We start from the raw sequence: 20,579 nt of genomic DNA, 5'->3' as shown, positions 1-20,579 counted from the left end.
CACACATTTGGAAAAATACACCCGCAGGAGACTGTCACTTGCCCCGTCTCCACGGAGAGCTGCCACTTGTTGAGCACCTACTGTCTAGGAGCTTCGCCACAGTGAAAGAGCTCCATTTCACAGCTGGGGAAACTGAGGCCCAGAGAACTGAGATAACCCACCCCAGATCACAGAGGGATCGACTGGGGATTGGAGTCCATGTCTGCCTGGCTTTTTTCTAACCACGTGACCGTGGGCAAGTTACTTACTGTGTTTGGGCCTCAGTTTCTCCATCCACAAGATGGGGTGGCCACAGTGCCTGCATCGTAGCGTCGCTGGGAGGCGTGAATGAGATGGCCCTGTGGAAGCTGAGCGCGGCGCCTGATCAATGGCACGTGCTCGGTGAACACTCGCTCTCATCACGCCAGGTGACCTGGGGCAGAGAAGGTTGGGGAGGAAGGCTGGAATCTTCCATCTCTGAAGGGCCCCTCTGTGTGGCAGGGAGAGTGGACACTTTGGGTTGCCTCCAAGTGCTGGGAGGAGCTGATGGGGGGCGTTGTAAGGAGGCCCTTTTTTGTTTGTTTTTGGCTTGAAATAAGGAAGTGCTTTCTAAAGCAGGGGCTGCCCCCCGGGAGCAGGTGTCCCTGTAGGGGCTTCCTGTCACTGGAAGGACTTTCAAGAGAGGCTGGAACGTCACGTGTGGGCACTGAGGAGGAGCTTCCTGCGCAGATGACGGAGACGACGGGGAGGAGTCTCCCTGCAGGGCGGCTGAGTCCTAGGCTCCCAGGTGCTGTGGAGCTGTGCCCTGCAGCTGGCCTTGTCTTTGTTTGTGTTGTTCGTCATACGGTGAAGAGCCCTGTTTCTGGGTCACTTTACGGCCTTCCAAGTACTGTCACATCCATTGTTCCATTTGGGCCTGGCCAGTGTGCCAGCACGCGTCCTGTGCTCACTTGGCCGGTGGAGCCTGAGGCTGGCTGCCAAGCTTCCCCTGCCAGGGCCTGCTGTCTCTGCCCTGCTGCCCTCTGGAGCCACCCCAAGGGCACAGCCTGTACCCTCTTTTCTCCCCCACTTACCCCGTTTCTTTCCAGAACAACCAGCTTTTCAGCAAACCCAGTTGTGTGGCTTTTTAGTGTGTGTGACATGTGTCTCTGAGCCTCAGTTTCCTCATCTCTAAATTGGGAGAGCAACTTGGGCCCTGCTTACCCCTGGGGTGGCTTGGCTGCTGTGGGGTGGGCCAAGGCCAGCCCTAGTGGGTGACAGTTGGATGGGCTGGCCCGCCTGTAACTTGGGTGAGCTTGAAACCCCTCTGAGCCTTCCCAGGCTCCTCCTGCGAAGAGCAACGATGATCCTGTCAGCCTGGGGGCCTGTTGTGAAATCCACCCACTCAGAGCCTCCTGATTTGCTGCTTCCTTTCACTGTTGATGACAGTGATCCTGAAGCACCAGGCCTTCCAGAAGCACTGGAGACTCCGAGGAGCTGCCCGAGATGCCCAGGACCCCTCTGGGGGTTCTGATATGCAGGCAGGAGAGGCAGGTCTGTGCATCTCAGAGATGCTTCTCTGGACATTTGGGGTTTTCTCATCCTGACTGGAACTGCTGGGCGTGTGTGTATGCACATGTGTGTAGTGTGTGGTGTGTGTGGTGTTTGGTGTGTGTGCATGTGGTGTGTGTGTGTGTGTGTGTGTGTATTGGTGCATGGTGTGGGTGTGTGTGATGTGATGTGTATGTGTTTTAGTCAGCTTGGGTTGCCAAAACAGAATTGCATAGACTGCGTGGCCTAAACAACACTATTCTTCCCACAGTTGGGGATGCCGGAAGTCCAGGGCCAGGATGCTGCGTGGTGCCAGCGTGCTGAGAGCCCTCTTCCGGCTGTGGATGCCTGCCTCCTTGCTGAGCCCTGCAGGTTGGAGAGCCGTCATCTCTCCCAGGTCTCTTCCTGTAAAGGCTCCAGTCCCATCACGATGGCCCCACCTTCATGACCTAATCGCCCCCAAACACTGGACAGTAGGATGTCAACATATGAATTTTGGGGGCACACATTCAGTCTATAGCGGTATGTGTGTGTGGTGTTTGCTGTGTGTGTGTATGTTTGTGTATGCGGTCTGTGTGTGTGCTTTTGTCTAATGTGTGTATGTGGCATGTGTGGTATATGTGAGGTGTGTGTGGTGTGTAGAACATAAACAGAACCCCCCTCCCTGTCACTAGAGGGGCCCTTGGATGTTTTTTGGGTGCAGAACGAATAACCTGAACTGGAAAAGGAAGTCAGCACCACGTGGGCCCCTTGTGGCGGTAGAGTCAACAGGTGGGAGAGCTGGCAACAAGTGGCCTGAGTGCCAGCTTAGTGGAAACGTGTGGCTCTGTCTGCAAGGAGGGGCCTGGGGTTTGTGGCCCCTGGAATGGGAGGGTCCTAGGTGAGGGGTCAGACAGCCCAGGTGAGGGCGCCCCAGCTGCTGTCATGGTGATGAATGACATTGTCAGCCCGGACAGTGGGAGCAGGTGGGAGCCCAGGGCACCTCAGGGAGCTGGGGCAGGGCCCATGGTGTCCGCCCCATAGCCTCTCAAGTGCCAGGTGAGCTCTGCTGGTGGCCTGGTAGGGTAGAGGGGGTGGTGGTGAGCTCTCTCCCTGCTGGGCTGCCACTCCCTCTGTGACCCCAGGCAGGCCTCTGACCTGTCTGGGCCTCAGTTGCCCCACCTGTAAAATGAATCTGTCCCCTGTGACCATCCCAATCCTCTGGCCTCATAGTCCTGAAGATGGGCAGCGATGGTGGCCGAGAGGCATCGTGGTGAGGCATGGGCTGCAAGGTCGCCCTAACCTTGCCTTGGGGCCAAAGAGGGCTGCTGGAGGAGGTGTGGCCCCAGCCGAGTCCTGGGGACATTTAGGTGGCAGGGAGCCTGTCAGGCAGGGTTCTCCAGGATTAGCAAAGGCACCGGTGCTGCTCCCGCCCAGTGCCATGTGCACAGCCCTTCCACTTTAGGATGAAAAGCCCTGGGTGAAGAGAGCACGGCTGGGGCCCAGCCATGCAGAGGTTGGTGGCAGGGCTGGGACGAGTGACTGAGCTTCCTGCTCCTCGTTCTGGCTCCTCTCTACAGCACTGCACTCTTGAGCCCTGAGTATGTGTTAGGAAAACCTAACCTGGTTGACTTCATTTATTACATCTCATGGAAGTTTGGTTTTTTTTAACTTCCACTAACTGTTTTGCACCAATATAGGAGTCTGGACAGCTTATTAATTTTCTGTATTTGGAGAATGAGGTCTCCTAGGAAAGTTAATATTCTAGGCCTTGCAGGCTTTTTCTTTTAAGTATTAGAGGAATTATTATTTTGCTCTCTAGTTTTTAATTTTCCCATGGGTTTGCTTTTAGTAAAATGCCACCTTCCAGTTTCCTGTCTCCCTTCTGCTCTGGGCTGGGAGAACAGGCAGCTCGGCTTGCTGGCGTTGTATGTGAATCGTGAGATAGTAGGCTCTGAGCCTGGAGACTGGCCTGCTGTGTGCTGGGCACTGGCGTATTCCTGATATTAAGTGCAGCGTGGACAGAGGCAGGCTTGTTCAGACTCCAGCGCCGAGAGGCTGATCGTCTTAAGTCATTACACAAAATGCTGAGTGTGTCCCATGAGCGTTTTTTCCTGTGTGCCCAGTGTATCTGTTTCCTGTGGCTGCCATAAAGAATCCCACAAACTGAGGGGCTTAAAACCACAGAGATGTGCTCTCTCACAGTTTTGGGGGCCAGAAGTCTAAAATCAAGGTGTGGGCAGGGCCATACTCGCTCTGGAGTCCCTAGGGGAGGGTCCTTCCTGCCTCCTCCAGCTCCTGGTGGATGTCGGTGTTCCTGGCTTCTTTGGCTGTGGCTGCATCGCTCCAATCCCTTTTCTCTCCTCACATGGCCTTCCCTTCCCTCCCTGTGTCTCCTCTGTGTGTCTCTTAAAAGGACACTTGTTATTGGATTTAAGGCCCACCCTAATCCAGGATGATCTCATCTTGAGATCTTTAACTTGATTACATCTGCAAAGACCCTTTTTCCAAACAAGGGCACATTCACAGGGTCCAGGGAATAGGATGTGAACTATCTCTTGGGGGCCGCCATTCATCCTGCTGCAGTCCTCATGAGCCGAAAGCCATCTCATGTTACTGGGACCTGCTGCCCAACTACAGCTGTGGCCCTTGCCTCCCTTAGCCTAGGTCTAGCGTCCTAACCCTTCTGCTTGCTTCTAGAACCTTGTCACCAAGAAGCTTCGCCTTAACGACAGAGGGACTTTTGTGGTGACCAGACAAGGCCTTGGTGCCCGGCGCCTTGGCTGATGTTGGTGGGCACTGTGTCAGGTTGAGAGTGAACTGGGCCCAAGTAGAGTCTGGCATATAGTTCAAGCTCAGCAAATACCCACCCGTCGTGAGCAAGTCCTAGTGGCTCAACTGCCAACATGTCTCTCTCATCCACTGGCTTTTGGCCACGTCCCAGCCGCCGTCTCCTCATTTGCCTCTCTGCTTCAGCAGCCTGAATGCTCTGTAAACAACATAAAGACAGTGCAGGCTGTTGCTGCCATGGGCCAGGCCTTTGTGGAGGTCGGTGGCTGTGGGGCCTGATGGTAGGGATGCCGCGTGGCACTCTGAGCCTCGGGCTGGACTCACCATAGGTGTGTCCCTGGCAGGAGGCCAGCTGTCACTTCCGAGTTTGACTTGGCCCAGCACTTTGGGTGCCTTCCCCTCCTGCGTCCTTCATCATTTATTGAGGCCTCGGCCCGGCACATATTGAGGGTGGGGGTCGGGAGCAGTAGGCTTGGCGTTAGCTCCTTGGAATTTGTTCACCCTGGACAGACTGAGCTTGGACTTTGGGCTGAGCATGGGGTGAGGCAGGCAAAGAGGGAGGTCAGGGGCCTGCCCCTGAGGGGCTGACAGTCAGGTGGGGGCGGCTGGATGAGCAAACATACAGGGCAACCCTCAGCCTGTGGTTGTATGCTCCAAGGAGGTGCCTGACCAACATGGAGGGCATCAGGGGAGGCTTCCTGGAGGAGGCGAAATGGGAGTTGGCCATGGAAGGGGGTGGGAGATTGGCTTTCTCCGTCGGGGAACTGCATTCACCATGACCTGCTGGGGAGTGTGCCGGGATGGAGTCTGAGGTGGGGGAGAAGTGGTGGGGCCGGGCATGGATGTGAGTCAGACCCTGTGGGGCCTGCACCCCTTCAGGGGTTGGGGCTTTCTTCAGAGGCAGCCTGAGCCTTCAATGGCTTCTAAGCAGCAGACTCACAGCCCTGTGACTTCCCCTCTCGGGGCCTGGTTTTCTCATCTGTAAACTGGAGAATGTGTGTGCTGAGGTTCTAATGAGATGAGGGCGTGAACGTACTTTTCCAGGGGTGCTATGGCCAGGGTAAGAAACTGGACTATCCCCAGGCATGGCCTCCCTTCTGGGTGTCTGGCCTGTCCCGCTCCCGTCTGCCGCTGCCCTTTAGCCCTCCTTCTCTTGGGGTCTCGAGAGGCTGGCCAGGCCTTCGGGTCCAGCTGGGCCAGGGGGTCTGGTAAAAATGCAGAGTCTGGCACTGGTCCCGAAGGCTTCGCCGGCCTCTGTTCTCATGGCCCTGCAGACGCTCCTGGGGTGCCGCCTCCCCACGGACTGGTTTCCTCTCCCACCCTCCCCTCTCAGCTGCAGCTGGGCTGCTGGCCCAGGGCCTCGCTGAGGAGCAGTCCGGTCACACTGCCTGTGTCCAGCCTGCTGAGCTGCCTCGGGCAGGCGCTTTGCCTCTCTGAGGCCCAGGCTTCCACATCTGCTACCTCCCTCCTCCCTAGCATCTTCAGTGGCCGTGGGGGGCGCTGCTGGGAAGGAAACGGGCCTTCAGGTTGTGTTCGGGCACTGAGAAGCTGCGACAGCGTGACACCAGGTGGGTTGAGCCTTCACACTACGGCTTCCAGCGGTGGCCAGTCCCAGCAGGTGTCACTTTGACCTTCCCGGGGCTCAGTGGGAGGCTGGGGTGACTCCTCCTGATAAATTCAGCTTTGTTGTGTTTGGTGAGCTTCACTGGGCCAGGCACCTTGCCAAGCGCTTTGCATGCGGGTCCTGTGAAGTAGGGCGGCGGGTCCCATTGAGCGGATGAGAACACTGAGCCGTAGAGCTCAGTGACTTGCCCGGAACCACGCAGCCAGGGAAGTGTGGCTGAGATTCAACCCCAGGTCAGCCTTGCTCTGAAGGACAGCCCTTTGCTGGGGTGACAAGGCCGGCTTGCAGAACGGTCAGCTGTGTCCTGGGGAGCGTTTCCGTCCAGGCAGCCCTTTGAGAGCCAGATGAAGCCAGCACCACGTCCGACTGTGCCTGGAGAGTCGGTCAGCCGTGTAGGCTGCCAGCGCCATCCTGGGACAGCCCGTTTGCCTTCTCTTCAGTGTCTTTCTCGTACCCTTCCCAGCTAGATCCAGATGTTTTTCTGAAACGTGCTCACCTGCCTTTAAGAAAAATGGCATTGTTTTTTCTGTAAAGCAGTAGTAGAAATAGAAAATTCGACTTCTTTGGAAGAGTTTAAAGAAGAAAAGCACTCTTGCCTATCTTCGCACCACTCTAGCAGTTGCTGCTCACGGTTGGGAGGCCTGGCTCTCTGTCCTCACCACGTGTCGCCAGGGTGCAGGGCCTGGCGCCTAGCAGGTGCTCAAAAAATCGTTGTGACCAAGTGAAAAAGTGAACAAGTATATATATTTCAGAAAACTGAGATCACAAAGTATATTTGCTCCTTGACTCCGCCCTTTCACTCTATGATGTTCACCCTTCTCTGCGGGGAGTTCGCTGTCACGGCTTTGATGCCGTTTACTTAACCGTCCCTATGGCTGAGCGTCCTGTTTTTGGGAAGAACACCCTAGTGTTCATACAGAGCCTGGATCTCTGGTTAGCTCCTTACAGTGCATTCCTAGAAGTGGTGTTGGGCCACAGGGTGGAGTACAAAGGAGAACACGGCCCCTTTCTGGGCGCTGTATCTGAGGAGTGCTTCCTGCTCTCTGGGGTGTGGGGAGAGGCCCTGCAGAAGCCCGGCCGATTTCCGAGAACTGCTGTGGTGGTAAAAGCAGGCAGGTCCGGGGAGCAAGGAATGAATTATGGATTACACTCTAAGTCAGATCAAAGCGAATGGAGCTCGTACGTATCTGAAGACAAGAGTGTACCTTTCTGGAATCGACCCACAGGGATGGATCACCCCTGAATAATCCTTCATGGCGCACTGAGAAACACAGTTCTCCTGTCCAGGAAGGGTGTAACTGGCCTCCGTCACTGCCGTCCCAGAGTTCGAGTTCCGACGGACATCACAGTGCCCCCAGGGCCAGCTGAGCTGGACTTCAGCTCATGGCCATCGAGTGCCTGCAGCTTGCCGGACAGGCTGGCATTGATGAGTCTCCCTCCTTCCCCGCCCGGCTCCCTGTGCCCCCTTCCCGAGTCAGCCCTATCTGGCTCCCGACTCCCACCCCACAAAGCAGCTCCTGCAGAGGCCACTGACCCCGTGTTGCTGAGTTTGCTGGCCAGTTTCCCGTCCTCATCAGCTCTCAGGAGCTGCCCCCTGTTGACTCCTCTTCCTTCTAGAAGCACTTTCTTCTCTGTGCTTCCCTGGTTCTCTTCTTTCTTCTGCTGTCTACATGCTTCTTATTTATGGTCTTGCTGATTTAATCTTTTCTGCTCCACCTCTAAAGGCCAGCATTTCTCCATGATGGAATGTTTTCTTTTTCTCTGCTTTCTCTCCCAAGGCGATCTAATCCCAGAGCCACCGTTTACTAGCTGTGTGGCCTTAGGCAGCTTACTTAACCTCTCTGTGCCTTGATTTCCTCATCTCAAAGACGAGCCTAATAATTATACCTCTCTCTCCAGGTGCTGAAAGGATTATATGCTCCCCAGGTCCCATCACAAGACTTGGCACATAATAGGTGCTTCGTTATTATTTTCTGTTGCCGCCTACTCATTCACTCATTCACCAAATGTTTATGGAGTGCCTCCTGCATGCTGGGCTCTGTTCTAGGCACAGGGAGCACAGCGAGGAACAAAACAGACACGGGCTCTGCTTGCTTGGAACTCACATCCTAGCGTAGGGGAAGCAGACAAGAAGTAAATGTATGTTTTGTCACGTGGAAAACAATAAGGCAGAGCCAGGGGGCCGGGGGCCCAGAGTCAGGCTTAGAGAGGCAGTGCAGCATGGGGTTAGGTCAGCGTGGCGCTCGGAGCTGGGAGCCTGGGTTCGGGCCTGGCTTACCGCGTCCAGCTGTGGGCCTTGACCAGGTTCATACTGTTTGCTCCCTGACTGTGACGCCGTGGCTGACGCTCAACCTGTGTGTGCCTCGGTTTGCTCCTCTGTGACACTGGGCCCCATCCCCTGCCCTGTAGGCCGGTTGTACTAATTAATGAGAGGGGACACAGGGAAGCATCCAGCTAGCGGTGGCATAGTTATTACTCCAGGCCTATTGTAAGGCCTTTGGCTCTGCCACCTTGTGGCCACACGGGCAGCCTTACCAAGCTGAAGGTCTGGGGGTCTCCCAGGGGCATGAGTGCAGCAGGGTGCTGTACCTGGCCGTCGCCTCCTCCAGGGGCCTTTGCTGCACTCCTGGGCTGGCTTAGGGGGCCTCTGCTTGGCCCAAAGCCAGCAGCCTGGGGTGGCCAGTGCTGGGCCAGTCTGGGGGGTGTCGGGGAAGGGAACCACTAACCTTTATGAAGTCTGAAAGCCTGTTTCTCAGAGTGCAGTCCTCAGACCCTGCTCCAGAATCACCTGGATGTGCGGATTGAACATCCAAATCCCCTAGCCGCTCCGTGCCTCGAGTTTCGGGCTCTGTGCTCCCCCAGGACCTGCCTTTTGGAAGAAGCAGCCCTGGTGACTGAGGCTCCCTGACGTCTGCAGACCGCGGTCTAGGGTTGCTTAGGTGGGGTAGTCTCATCTTGCTGAGGGAGGACGGAGCCGCGTGGAGCTGCTCCAGGTGTGGTCGCCTGGGAGCTTGTGAGAAATGCAAATCAGACACTCTGGGGGTGGGCCCAGGACTCTGGCTTTAAAAAGCTTCCAAGTGATTCTGATGTGGCCCCAGTTTGGGAAGCACTAGGTCAGTGTTGTGACTGGTGGGACATCCTCGGGATGAGGCGGGTCCTGGCCTGGGGAGGGAGGCCTCAGCAGAGCTTGCTGTCGTTGCGTTTGAGTGCTCCAGGCCCGGGGGAGCCAGCCTCTCTCTGTCTCTCTCTGTTAACCGGCTTCCCTCCTCCTCCAGGATCCCAAGTGATGGTGATTTACGTGGAGGACGACGAGCTGAGCCCTGCGCGACTGGTTAGCACGGCGGAGTTGGCAGCGGCACCTGCTGGCTGGCGGGCGTGAACGTGGGATCTCCGTCTCAACCCGAGAGGAAGCATGTCTAAGAAAGGCCGGAGCAAGGGCGAGAAGCCCGAGATGGAGACGGACGCAGTGCAAATGGCCAATGAGGAGCTGCGGGCCAAGTTGACCAGCATTCAGATCGAGTTCCAGCAGGAAAAGAGCAAGGTGGGCGGGGCGGGGGCCTCTTGGCTGCACAGAGGGGTGGACTGTGCATTCCCTGCTGGATAGTATTGCCCCTGGGTACGTGTGGAGGGCGTGCTCCTGGGCTGGGCTGGGGCTGGGCCCTCCACCTCTCTGAGCCTCAGCTTGCCCCTCATTAAAATTGGTATAACCTCAGTGGTATAAGAGCCCGCCTAGGTGTGAATCCTGGTCCTACCACATCTCACTGTGACCTTGGAGTAGCTCCTTAACTCTCTGAGCTGTAACCCCCCTCACCTGCAAGAGGGGCTCATAATAGTACCACGTGATGGGCCTGCGGCAGGACCCAGGACGGAAATGTACGTCAAGGACTTGGAAGGGAGCCTGGCTCTGTGGCAGGAGCTGTTGTGCTCTTGCAGGGCAAGTGTGAGCTTTAGAGCCAGTCAGTACAAAGCCTGGTTGGTGCCAGGTGTACTGTCGGCATCCAGTTAAAGTGCAGCCATGATGGGCTGGCCTGGTGGCGCAGCGGTTAACTGTGCATGTTCCGCTTCAGTGGCCCGGGGTTCACCGGTTCGGATCCTGGGTGCGGACATGCTGCCACTTGGCAAGCCATGCTGTGGTAGGCGTCCCACATGTAAGGTAGAGGAGGATGGGCACGGGTGTTAGCTCAGGGCCAGTCTTCCTCAGCAGGAAGAGGAGGACTGGTGGCAGATGTTAGCTCAGGGCTAATCTTCCTCAAAAAAAGAAAAAAAATGCAGCCATGAGCTCATCCCAGTGGGAGAAGACCTGGCTTCAAACCTCACCTTGACCCCTGACTGGCTTCATGGCCTCGAACAAGTGACATAAAGTCCCCGAACCTCTATTTTCTTGTCTCTAACATGGCATCATGATAACTGCCCCGTTTAAGATTGTCGGAAAGGTCCAACATAATGGAAACAGGGAGAAGCCCGTCGGCATCTGGTGCCTGGGTACTGCCACAGTCCTGTTTGTTGGCATGGTTCTGACTTGGGTAGTGTGGGGGCAGAACAGGCTGGGGGCGGGGGGTGGTCTGCGAGCCCAGAGAGGAGCCGCCATCCGTGTGAGGAGAACGGGGGGCTGGGGACTTGGGCTTGCTCGCACCTGGCCTGCGCTGAGAGTCTGGCCTGGTTTGGGGGAGGTTGTACCTGAGCCCTGAAGGCATCGTCCGGCCCAGCAGCCTGTAGCACCTGGAGGGATGGGAGGGCCTGCTCGGGAGTCGCAGGAGGTGTCTTGTTGAGAGCCAGGACTCAGCAGCAGCTGGAGTGCTGGGTGGATTCCAGCTTCTGGGTGGGGAGGGCCTGGGGCTTGGGCCCTGACGACACCAGCTCAGGACAGAGTCCCTGACATAGGGCAATGAAGGCCAGGCTCCAGGAGCTTGGGGACAGACATATCCCCTCCTGTCCCCACCCTGGACACTCAGGATTCCAGGGCTAGTGCAGCCAACCTCTTCCAGCACGGTGGCTAGTGGTGCCAGCCGGTCTATACCCTGCCCAGCTCAGGAGGGATTTACCTGCTAGGAAATCTCGGGCTGGCAGCTATGCCGCTAGGCCTGCAGGGGCTGCCGAGCAAGTACCAGCAGCACCTGTGGTTACAGGGGAAGCCACACAGCCAAGGTCATTCTGCCAGGGCTCCATCCCCTTCCACCACCTAACTCGCCTTGAGGTCTTGGAACAAGCCACGTAACCGCCCCATGCCTCAGTTTCCCCATCTGTTAAATGGGGACCTCTGATGTGTCTGCCTCTCTGGGTTGTTTGAGGAATGAAGGAGATAGTCGCATACAGGACTTAGGTGCCTCCTGTCACATGCAGTCACTTGGTGGTTGGCTGACATTTATGTGTCTACTATGCAGGCCATACCAGGTGCCTGAGAGGGCCTCCTGACCCTGGCAGTGACCTATGAGGTCAGATGTGGCTTTCCTCACTTTATGGGTGAGCAAACCAAGGGTCGAGGAGGAGAGGTGACTTGCCCAGGTGTAGTATCTTGGTGGGGCTGCCATCACACAGACTGGGGGTCTTAAGCAGCAGAAATGTATTCTCTTGGCCCTGAAGGCCTGAAGTCCGAGATCAAGGTGTGTGCTGGTTGGTTTCCTCTGAGGCCTGTCTCCTTGGGGCCATCTTTTCCCTCCGTCCTCACCTGGTCATCCTTCTGTGCATGTCTGGGTCCTCATCCCCTCTTCCCATGAGGAGACCAGTCAGATTGGATCAGGGCCCACTCATACGACCTCATTTTAACTAAATGACCTCTTTAAAGACTGAGTCTTCAATTACAGTCACATTCTGGTGTCCTGGGGGTTAGGACTTCCACACAGGAATTTTGGGGGACAAAATCCAGCCCATAATGGCAGATCAGCACGGTTGTAGGTGGCAGCACTGGGTTGGAAGCCAGGCCTATGGGAACCCCAGCCTACACTTCCCCGGCACCAGGCTGCCTCCCTGCCTCCATGTGGGTGAGCCCTGGCTGCCCATTTCTCAATCCAGCCACCCTTGTGGCCCTTCTAGAAAGCTTTTCCCATGTCGCTGCTGCGAGAATTTCTGTTCTTGGAGAATTCAGTAATGTGCTTACTGGCTAGCATGAAAAACATAAATATAAACTTTATAGCTGCATTTAAGTGTTATTTTTATATCATCTCATGAGAACTTTTGATGTCACATTTAAAGTGTCATTATTTTAGCAAAGGCTCCCTGTTGAACGCTGTATGACCAGGGAATGTGGTGAATCTATCTGTTGGTTCATTGCTCGTTCAGTCAGCCCCCGGCCCCTGTGCTCCAGGCCTGGGCTGGGGAACGGGTGTTTGGAAGTGACTCGGAAGCAGCCCGCCCTCAGGCAGGGCATGGACAGCGGTACGGCGTACTGGCGTGTTGCATCGGAGGTGTCAGGAGATGGTGCAGTGGCGAGAGGCTTCGTGAAAAGGCCTAAGAAGGCTTCACAGAGGCCATGTGGAGCCGGCTCCTGAGGATTTTGCTAGCTGGTGAGAATGGGAACAGTGTTCACACAGTCCCAAGTATCCAGTAACACACGTGAGCATCCTGAGCACCAGTCGGGGGTGCCAAGGCCACTGGGCCAGAGTTCCCGACTTGTTGAGGCCCACAGTCTGGGGTGCTTGGGGACAGAGAGGGCAGTGGTCAGCACATGGGCCAGAGCTGGTGATGAATCCATTCTTGCAGCAGCCAGCCGCACTGCTCTGGATCTAGGCCTGGCCAGGGACTCACCTGGCCACAAAAGTGAGTTAGGTGTCATCCTGCCCTCCAGGGCCTGCTGGCCTCAGTGGTGGGGCGGGAGGGTTGGAATTTGGGTGTGAGCTGTGTGGCGAAGGAGAGAATCTTGCAGGGCCCTGGGAGCCCAGGGCCGGCCCTGACCCAGTCGGGGCAGGTTCCTAGCCCTATGGGAGAATGGAGGGAGGGTGAAGGCACAGGGTCCCAGGCAGTGTTCTAGCTGGGACCTGCCCGGGGAAGGGCCACTGCTCCCCGGTCCCATGGCTGCCCTTGCTGCTGATGCACTGGATACTATCATTTATTATTTGCAACCTGGCCAGGCCAGTCATCCTTCTGTTCTTTCTTTGCACAGTCCACAGCTAGTTATTGAGCGCCTGCTGTGTGTCGTGCTGTGTCGCAGAAGCTGCAATGCCCTGGAGATTCAGTCCCTCTCCTGGAGCTTGTACGTAATGGGGGAGGTAGGAAATGAACGTCAGAAAAGTGACATATAATATTTATTTAGGAGTGAAAAGTCCCAAGAAGAGGGTAAGGCAAGAAAAGGAGGTAGAAAGTAGCTGTGGTTGGAGTGGGGTGGCTCTTTTGGGAGGTGGTCAGCAGCAAAGAGGTGCTGAGTGCGAGCAGGGAAGGCAGACCCTGCAGAGAGCTGGCCGGAGCATTCCAGGCAGGGGTCAACTCGGGCGAAGGCGGGGAGGCAGCGAGGCATCTGTGTGTCCTAGGTGCAGCAGGCCTCGTGTGGCCTGAGCCGAGCAGTCAGCGATGAGGCAGGACTGCCACCAGCAAGGGTCAGTCCTCTGTCAGTTGGCTCCCGTGTCCCTTCGACAGGCCCCATCACTGTGGTATTTATTTATATGTTTATTCTTGAGTAGGTGCTTACTTCCTGGCACTCTAAAATGCTCCAGCCTCATCTTGTGTATTCCCCTGCCCTGCTCCTAGAACCAGCCGTTTCTCCAAGGAGCCCCAGCTCCTTTCCTTGGAGAATGGCATTGGAAACCGAGATCTGGGAGCTGGTGTGCTCACTCCTGCTGGGGTGTCATTGCTTCTAGGCCTCAGGTGACAGAGCAGGGAAATATATGTGTGTCTAATGGCCCATGTATGTACACAGATCTGTAAATAATTCCAAATGTAACATCTCTGGGAAGTTAAACATGAGTTCTTGCTGATGTCCCCAACACTGATCCAGTAGCACCGGGAGCCTCTGGCCCCCTGCCCTCACTGCTCCATGCCCTCCTGCTCCGGCGGTGAGAACCTGGCTCCCACCATCCCCTACTTGCTGGCTTACATGAATAGTGGTTTCAGAACAGTTACCCTGTACCCCCTGGCTCGGAGGGCTTGAGCCATGGGGAAATGATGTGATGTGTGCGTAGAGGCCTGTGCTGGCCGCTGAGGAGGGCTGAAGGGCCGAGGGCACGGGGGCAGAAGCAGAGCGATGGTTGGTTTGGAGGTGATTGCTATAGCCTGGTGGAGGGCTGCTACCGGCGGCTTGGACCAGGCTGGTAGCAGGGAGTGGGGAGAAGTGGTCGAGGCCTGGAAACAGAGACCCAGTGCCGCTGGAACCGATGAGGAGTGTGATGGGAAGAGACACGCGGAGGCTGCCTTTACCCTCACAGTCGGAGCGGCAGGTGGTGCTGGCTCAGGCGAGTTCTCCACGCCAGCCCCTCCCACCTTGGGCGCATTCCTGCTCTCAGTCATTTTGCTCTTGCTGCATTTAGAGCCCAAACACTGAGGAGCCGCTGGTAGGGGCCCCTCTCTCCTGCTGTGCCTCTGGCCTTAGGGAGTAGCTTGGAGGCATCTGGCAGGTAGAGTGCTGGGCGGCTTCTGTGGACCTGCTCGGCTCGATGGAGTAAGGATGGGTACCCTGTGCACCCAGGGGGGCCGTCCCAGCCTCGCTCTGCTACACATGGGTCATGGTACCCGGGCGCAGCCCTCACGCCTCTGGGCAGTGCCAGTGGGATGCAGCAGGGCCTTCTCCCCTGGCCCCATCCTCTGTTACCATCCCTGCCGTACACACTGGTGTCACCTGGCCCATCTCAGCTGGCCTCTCTGCCCCTCTCAGGGAGACCTCTCCAGGCTGCCCTGCACACGCCTCTGCTCCCCCTGTCGTCAGCCCTTCCTCCTTTACTGCCTGTGACCAGTCACACTGGGGCTTGCTCACGTCGACGTGCAACCTCAGCACTCTAACCACAGACTCCCCTTTATCCGTCATCGACTTTCAGCTCTCTTCCTCCCAAAAGTCCTTCTAGGGGCGGCTGCTGACATCCCTGTTTCCTAGGAGAGGAACAGGAAGCTCTGGCAGGTGGTATAGTCAGTGTTCTTCAGAGAGGAACAGGACCAACATATATAAAGAGAGAGGGAGAGATTGAGATATATATATATATTTTTCTTTTTAAGAAGTGGGCTCAAATGATTATGGGGGCAGACAAATCTGAGATTCTCAAGGCGGCAGGCTGGGAACTCTACCAAGAGTTGGTCTTGCAGTCTTGAGTCGGAAGGCAGTCTGGAGGCTGAATTCCTTCCTCATCGGAGGACCTCAGGCTTTTCTCTTAAGGCCCTCAACTGATTGGATGAGGCCCACCCACATTATGGAGGGTCATCTGCTTTACGCAAGGTCTACTGATTTAAATGTTAATCACATCTTTAAAAAAATACCTTAACAGCAACATCGAGACTGGTGTTTGGTCCAGTGACCTGGTCCCATGACCCTGCCAAGTTGACATGTAGCATTAACCATCTTGAGGTTCAGTAATTTGCCAAGAGAAATGCACTGAGTGGAGCTCCAGGTGTGGCTGGATCCCGTCCTCCTGACTCCCGGTCACTGTTGCCATTAACGCAGAGTCAGGACAGCGTTGCCTCCCAGACAGGACAGTGCCAGAAGCATTCAGTCCCTTGCAGGGGACATCATGTCAAATATGCAATGTCTGGCTTCCTGCACTCGGTCCTTTAGGAAGAGACTCTGGCTACAGCCCTTGGGCGAGGTGGGCCTGAGGCCGGCCGGTCCTTGTTTCAGTCTGTGCTGCGAGCGTTTGCTGTAAGGAGATGTCGGTCTTGTGCCTTTGCCGGCTTGGTTTGATTGCTTCTTTCCCTGCTGATGTAAGTAAGGATTTATCAATACCCAGGTGACAGTGTAAACTTGTCACCTAAATTAATTTCGGCACGTTGGTGTGCCGTAACCAGTGTGGTCTGGGGAGCACGCTGCCATCGTCCGCGGGAGCAGCTTGTCCCTGAGAGACGGTTTGTTCCAGTTCTTCAGAGACTGGTATTGAGAAAACAAATGGAGTGTAAAGGGTTCCTGTAGAATGTGTGTATTGTGCAATAGTTGACATGAAAAGGTTGAATAAAGCATTTTGGAGTGTTTTAAGAAAATATTCCCTTGGCACGTTTTACAAATAATGTTTTAAATTTTTGCCCATTAGACGAATACACTCAGGCTGTTGGGAGTCTGGCATCTGCAGAGCACCAGCTCTGGGGCAGGGGCCTGGGGTGAAGCCCCTCATCCCTCATGGTCACAGAAGCATCTCTGAGCCGTGCCTGCCTTGTGGTAAAACACACACTTATCCCTCCAGGGGCTCTGAGAGGTTAATGCGGGGGATGCCCTGGAGCCCCCAGCCCAGGCGGGGCAGCAGCTCAACAGGGACTGCCCCCTTCCCTGCCCCTCTCTCCTTCCACCTGCTCCATCTCTTCCTACTCCAGAGTCCAGCGCACGGGCACTGGAGATGCATTCCTGGTTGAAAAGTTGTTCAGCTTTGGTGAGAGAGATGATTTCTGCCCTTGTGTCTTGTGTTTTGTGACTAATAAATTGTCCTTCCTTGTAAATCTCCCAATTGGAGGGAATGTCGAAGACTTGACTCTCTCTAGCATCTTCATGTGTTTTTTCACCTCTAGAGAAAATCTCAAGAAAATAGTAGGATGGGTGGGGTAATGAGGGTCAGGACTGTGGGGGTGGTGGGAGGGGAAATTGGAGTGTGGGGACCTGGGGAGGGCCTCAGGGCCTGTCACACACGAAGGGGCATGGGGAGGTGATGTCAGGGATGGCCAGCTCCCCCAGCCCTGACCCTGACACTGAGCGACTCTCTTGGCTGCAGGTGGGCAAACTGCGAGAGCGGCTACAGGAGGCCAAGCTGGAGCGCGAGCAGGAGCAGCGGCGGCACACGGCCTATATCTCGGAGCTGCGGGCCAAGCTGCACGAGGAGAAGACCAAGGAGCTGCAGGCGCTGCGCGAGGTGCTCATCCGGCAGCATGAGCAGGAGGCTGCGCGCACGGCCAAGATCAAGGAGGGCGAGCTGCAGCGTCTGCAGGCCACGCTGAATGTGCTGCGGGATGGCGCAGCTGACAAGGTCAAGACGGCACTGCTGGCCGAGGCGCGCGACGAGGCGCGCAGGGCCTTTGATGGCGAGCGCCTGCGGCTGCAGCAGGAGATCCTGGAGCTCAAGGCAGCGCGCAAGCAGGCTGAGGAGGCGCTCAGCAACTGCATGCAGGCCGACAAGACTAAGGCGGCCGACCTGCGCGCCGCCTACCAGGCGCACCAGGACGAGGTGCACCGCATCAAGCGCGAGTGTGAGCGCGACATCCGCAGGCTGGTACGTGCCACCCATGCCCTGCCCGGCCTATGTGCACACACCCTTTCCTACCGAGTCCTGTGGCCTAGGTGTGCAAGGCTCTGCAGGGTAGGTCTCTCCTCGCCAGGTGTGCGAGACCTGGTAGATCACAGAACCCTCAGAAGCACAAGTTTCTCATCTGTAAAATGAGGTTAAGAGATAATGGGCAGGATCGTCGTAAGAAAGGACTGTGATAGCATATCAGAGTGCTGGGCATTTGTTTATCCATTGAATTAATAAACCAGGAGCAGACTGCCCCCTCCATTAAGGTGTGGTAGGTCTGGACAGGCCAGCTGTCCTGCTGCTACAGCTAGGGAAAACATAAATTGTAAGGAGTCACAGTCTTAAAGACTGGAGAGCTGTGGCAGCTGTGAGGTATGGAATAACTAAAATTTCAAAGGAACAGGGAAAAAGCCCTTCCCAGGTGAGCTGACAGTTGCCAGCCACTTTCTTCCCTGGGGGGCATTTGCTGATCCTGCGTGTGGGCTGGGGATTGGGCTTCCCTGAGCAAAGAGACTCCATTGGGGGTTAGAGAGGGGAGTAGGACGTCTTGGCATCTCTCAGGACTGGCATGAAAGATGGGAAACTAGAGGAGCCCCCAATACTAGGCCCGTTTGCAGCGTAGACTATTCATTGAGTTCTGGGGTGATGTGGGAGGCCGGCGAGTCGGGATGGAAAGGCAGAGTGATACTGTACTTAGGAGATAAAATGCGCTACAGGGAGGGGGCCTGCAACACACAAACGGTCTGCCCCTCAAGAAGTTTGTCAGCCTGTGAACCCGTGTGGTGCAGGAGACTAAAAACCCAGGTCGGCTAAGATATCAGACTAGAGTCAACCACCACAGCAGTGGTATTTACCAGAGATACATCTTAATTATGAGGATACAGTTAGATTGAATGTAAAAGGATGGAAAGATCCAATCCAGACACTAACCTGAAGAAAGCTGGCCTGGCAGTATTTACGTCAAAGACTTAAGGCAAGAAGGAATACTAAACACAAGTGGGGGAAATTCTCAATAATAAAGGGCTCAATTCAATAGGAATGCACTTAATGAAACTTCAGAATGTATAAAAGGAAAACTGTCAAAACTAAAAGGAGAAATATATAAGTGCACAATTATAGTCAGGATAGCACACCTGTCTCAGCAAGTGGTAGAACTTGTGAACACTAAGTGGATAAAGAGACGAGATTAAGACATCACAGTTAGCCGGCTGGACTAGACTGACAGAATACAGCATTTCAGCAGCTACAGAATACTGTTCTTTTCAGGGAGATGTGACATACTTTTCTCGCAATAGACCACATTTCAGAATTTGTGGGTGGTAATTAGATCAGTCCTTAGAGCAAAACAAATTTTAGACAAAAAGAAGAAACACTGAAAATCAAACATCTAAGCTTCCATCTCAAGACGAAAGAAGAGAAGAGCAAATTAAACTCTGGGGATGTAGAATGAAGGAGATCATAGAGTAGGAATCTCTGGAGTAAGATCAATAAAGAAAATCAACACACTCAAAAGTCACGGTTGATAAATTGATAACCCCTAGGAATGCTGATGAAGGGAAAAAGAGACCAAGTCCCCAATATAAAAAATGTGAAAGGAGAAATGCTGCAGCTCCTACTGGCATTCACATGACCATGAGAGTACATTATGGACTGCATAGCCAGAAAACGTGGAACTTAGATGAAAGGGGCGTGTTCCTTGAACAAGTACAACTTACCAAAATTGACGCTTCAAGAAATAGAAAACCTGAATAGTCCTGTAGCTACTAAAGAAATTAAGACTTTAGTTAATGATTTTCCCACAAAGAAAAGCCCACACCCAGATGACTTCACAGGTAAATTCTTCCAAGTGTTTAAGGAAGAAATAAAACTAATTCTACACAGACTCTTCCAGAAAATTGAGAAATAAGGAACATATTCAAACTCATATTATGAAGCCAGTGTAACTTTGCTCCCAAAGTCATTATTATAAGAAAAGACAATTTTTGGATTATCTCTTGTGGATAGAGAGTACATACTAAATAAGATGTTAACAGATCAAGTCCAGCAATATGTAGGAAGGTTCATAGGCCCCGACCAAGTTGGGTGTATTCTAGGAATGCAAAGATTGGTTTATTATTCTAAAATCAGTAAATATAATTCAACTAGTAATGGAATAAAGGAGAAAAACCCATGTGGTCATCTTAATACATGCAGAAGAAGCACTTGATAAAATTCAACTTCGTGAGACGGACTCTCAGCAAACTAGGAATAGAATGGAATTTCCCCTAATCTGATAAAGGGTCCTGTCAGCAGTCTACTAACAACCTAAGGAATGATGGAACGTTGGACATTTCCCACTGAGTCCAAGGACGAAACAAGATGTCCCCCACCACCACTTCTGTTCAGCATGGCACTGGCCAGACCCCAAATACAAAAGACAATAAAAAGAAAGGTTTTAAAGATTAGAAACAAAGGAAGGAAGACTGTCTTTATTTTCAGATGCTATAATCATGATGTGGAAAATCCAAGACACTCTACACTGTTAGAATTAGTGAATTTATCAAAGTCTCTAAATACACCAGGTAAAAAGTCTCTAAGTGCAGAATGCAAATACACAAAAATAAACTGTGTTTCTATACAGTGGCAATGAACAATTGGAAAATGAAACTTTAAAAAAATACCACTTACAATAGAGCACCAAAATTTTCAAATACCCAGGAATAAATCTAATGAATGTTGTATAAAATTTCTACCCTGAAAATTGCAAAACACTGCTGAGAAAAAATAAAGGAGACAAAAATAAAGGAGAGAGGTAGCATTTTCATGAAGTGGAAGACTTGGTGTAGATCTCAGTTCTTCCATAACTGATCTATAGATTCAGTGTAATCCCTGTCAAAATCCCAGCAAACTGTTTTTACAGACATTGGCAAACATTCTAAATTTCATATAAAAATTTAAAGGACGTGGAATGACAACCTTGAAGAAGAAAAGAACTGGAGGTCTCCCGCTGCCGGATGGCAGAGCTTACTACAGAGCTGCAGTGGTCAAGACAGGCCCAAGGAGGGGTGGCTAGGTCAGTGGAACAGAAGAGTCCAGAAGTAACCTGTACGTTTGTGGTCACTTGGTTTAGCAGAAAGACTGCACTGCGGTTCAGGAGGGAAAGGACGGTCTTTCAATAAACAGTGTTGAAGTAGTTGGATATTTATAAGAGAAAAACAAAACAGGAATATTGGCCCCATATCATACCGTCCACAAAGATTAATTCAAACTGGGCCGTAGACCTACATGTTAAAAGGGAGGACAGTAAAGCTATTAGAAGAAAACAGTAATATTTTCATGATCATAGGGCAGGTAAATAT

At 53.8% G+C, this 20,579-nt stretch overlaps 1 protein-coding gene across 7 annotated transcripts in view; it reads left to right on the top strand.

Moving 5' to 3' along the window:
• JAKMIP1 (janus kinase and microtubule interacting protein 1) overlaps positions 1-20,579 on the top strand; it is a 147,725-nt gene that overhangs the window by 60,589 nt on the left and 66,557 nt on the right. For all 7 annotated transcript variants that reach the window (XM_070262734.1, XM_070262735.1, XM_070262738.1 and 4 more), the window contains 2 exons: positions 9,178-9,443; positions 16,726-17,220. In XM_070262734.1, coding sequence (XP_070118835.1) covers positions 9,315-9,443; positions 16,726-17,220 — 624 coding nt within the window. In that variant the 5' untranslated portion in view covers positions 9,178-9,314. The remainder of the gene's footprint in view (positions 1-9,177; positions 9,444-16,725; positions 17,221-20,579) is intronic.

This window comes from Equus caballus, chromosome 3, assembly GCF_041296265.1.
Source record: "Equus caballus isolate H_3958 breed thoroughbred chromosome 3, TB-T2T, whole genome shotgun sequence".
NCBI classification, from domain to species: Eukaryota; Metazoa; Chordata; class Mammalia; order Perissodactyla; family Equidae; genus Equus; species Equus caballus.
The sequence above is the reverse complement of the archived record's forward strand: the minus strand, read 5'-3'. Positions and strand labels throughout refer to the sequence as shown.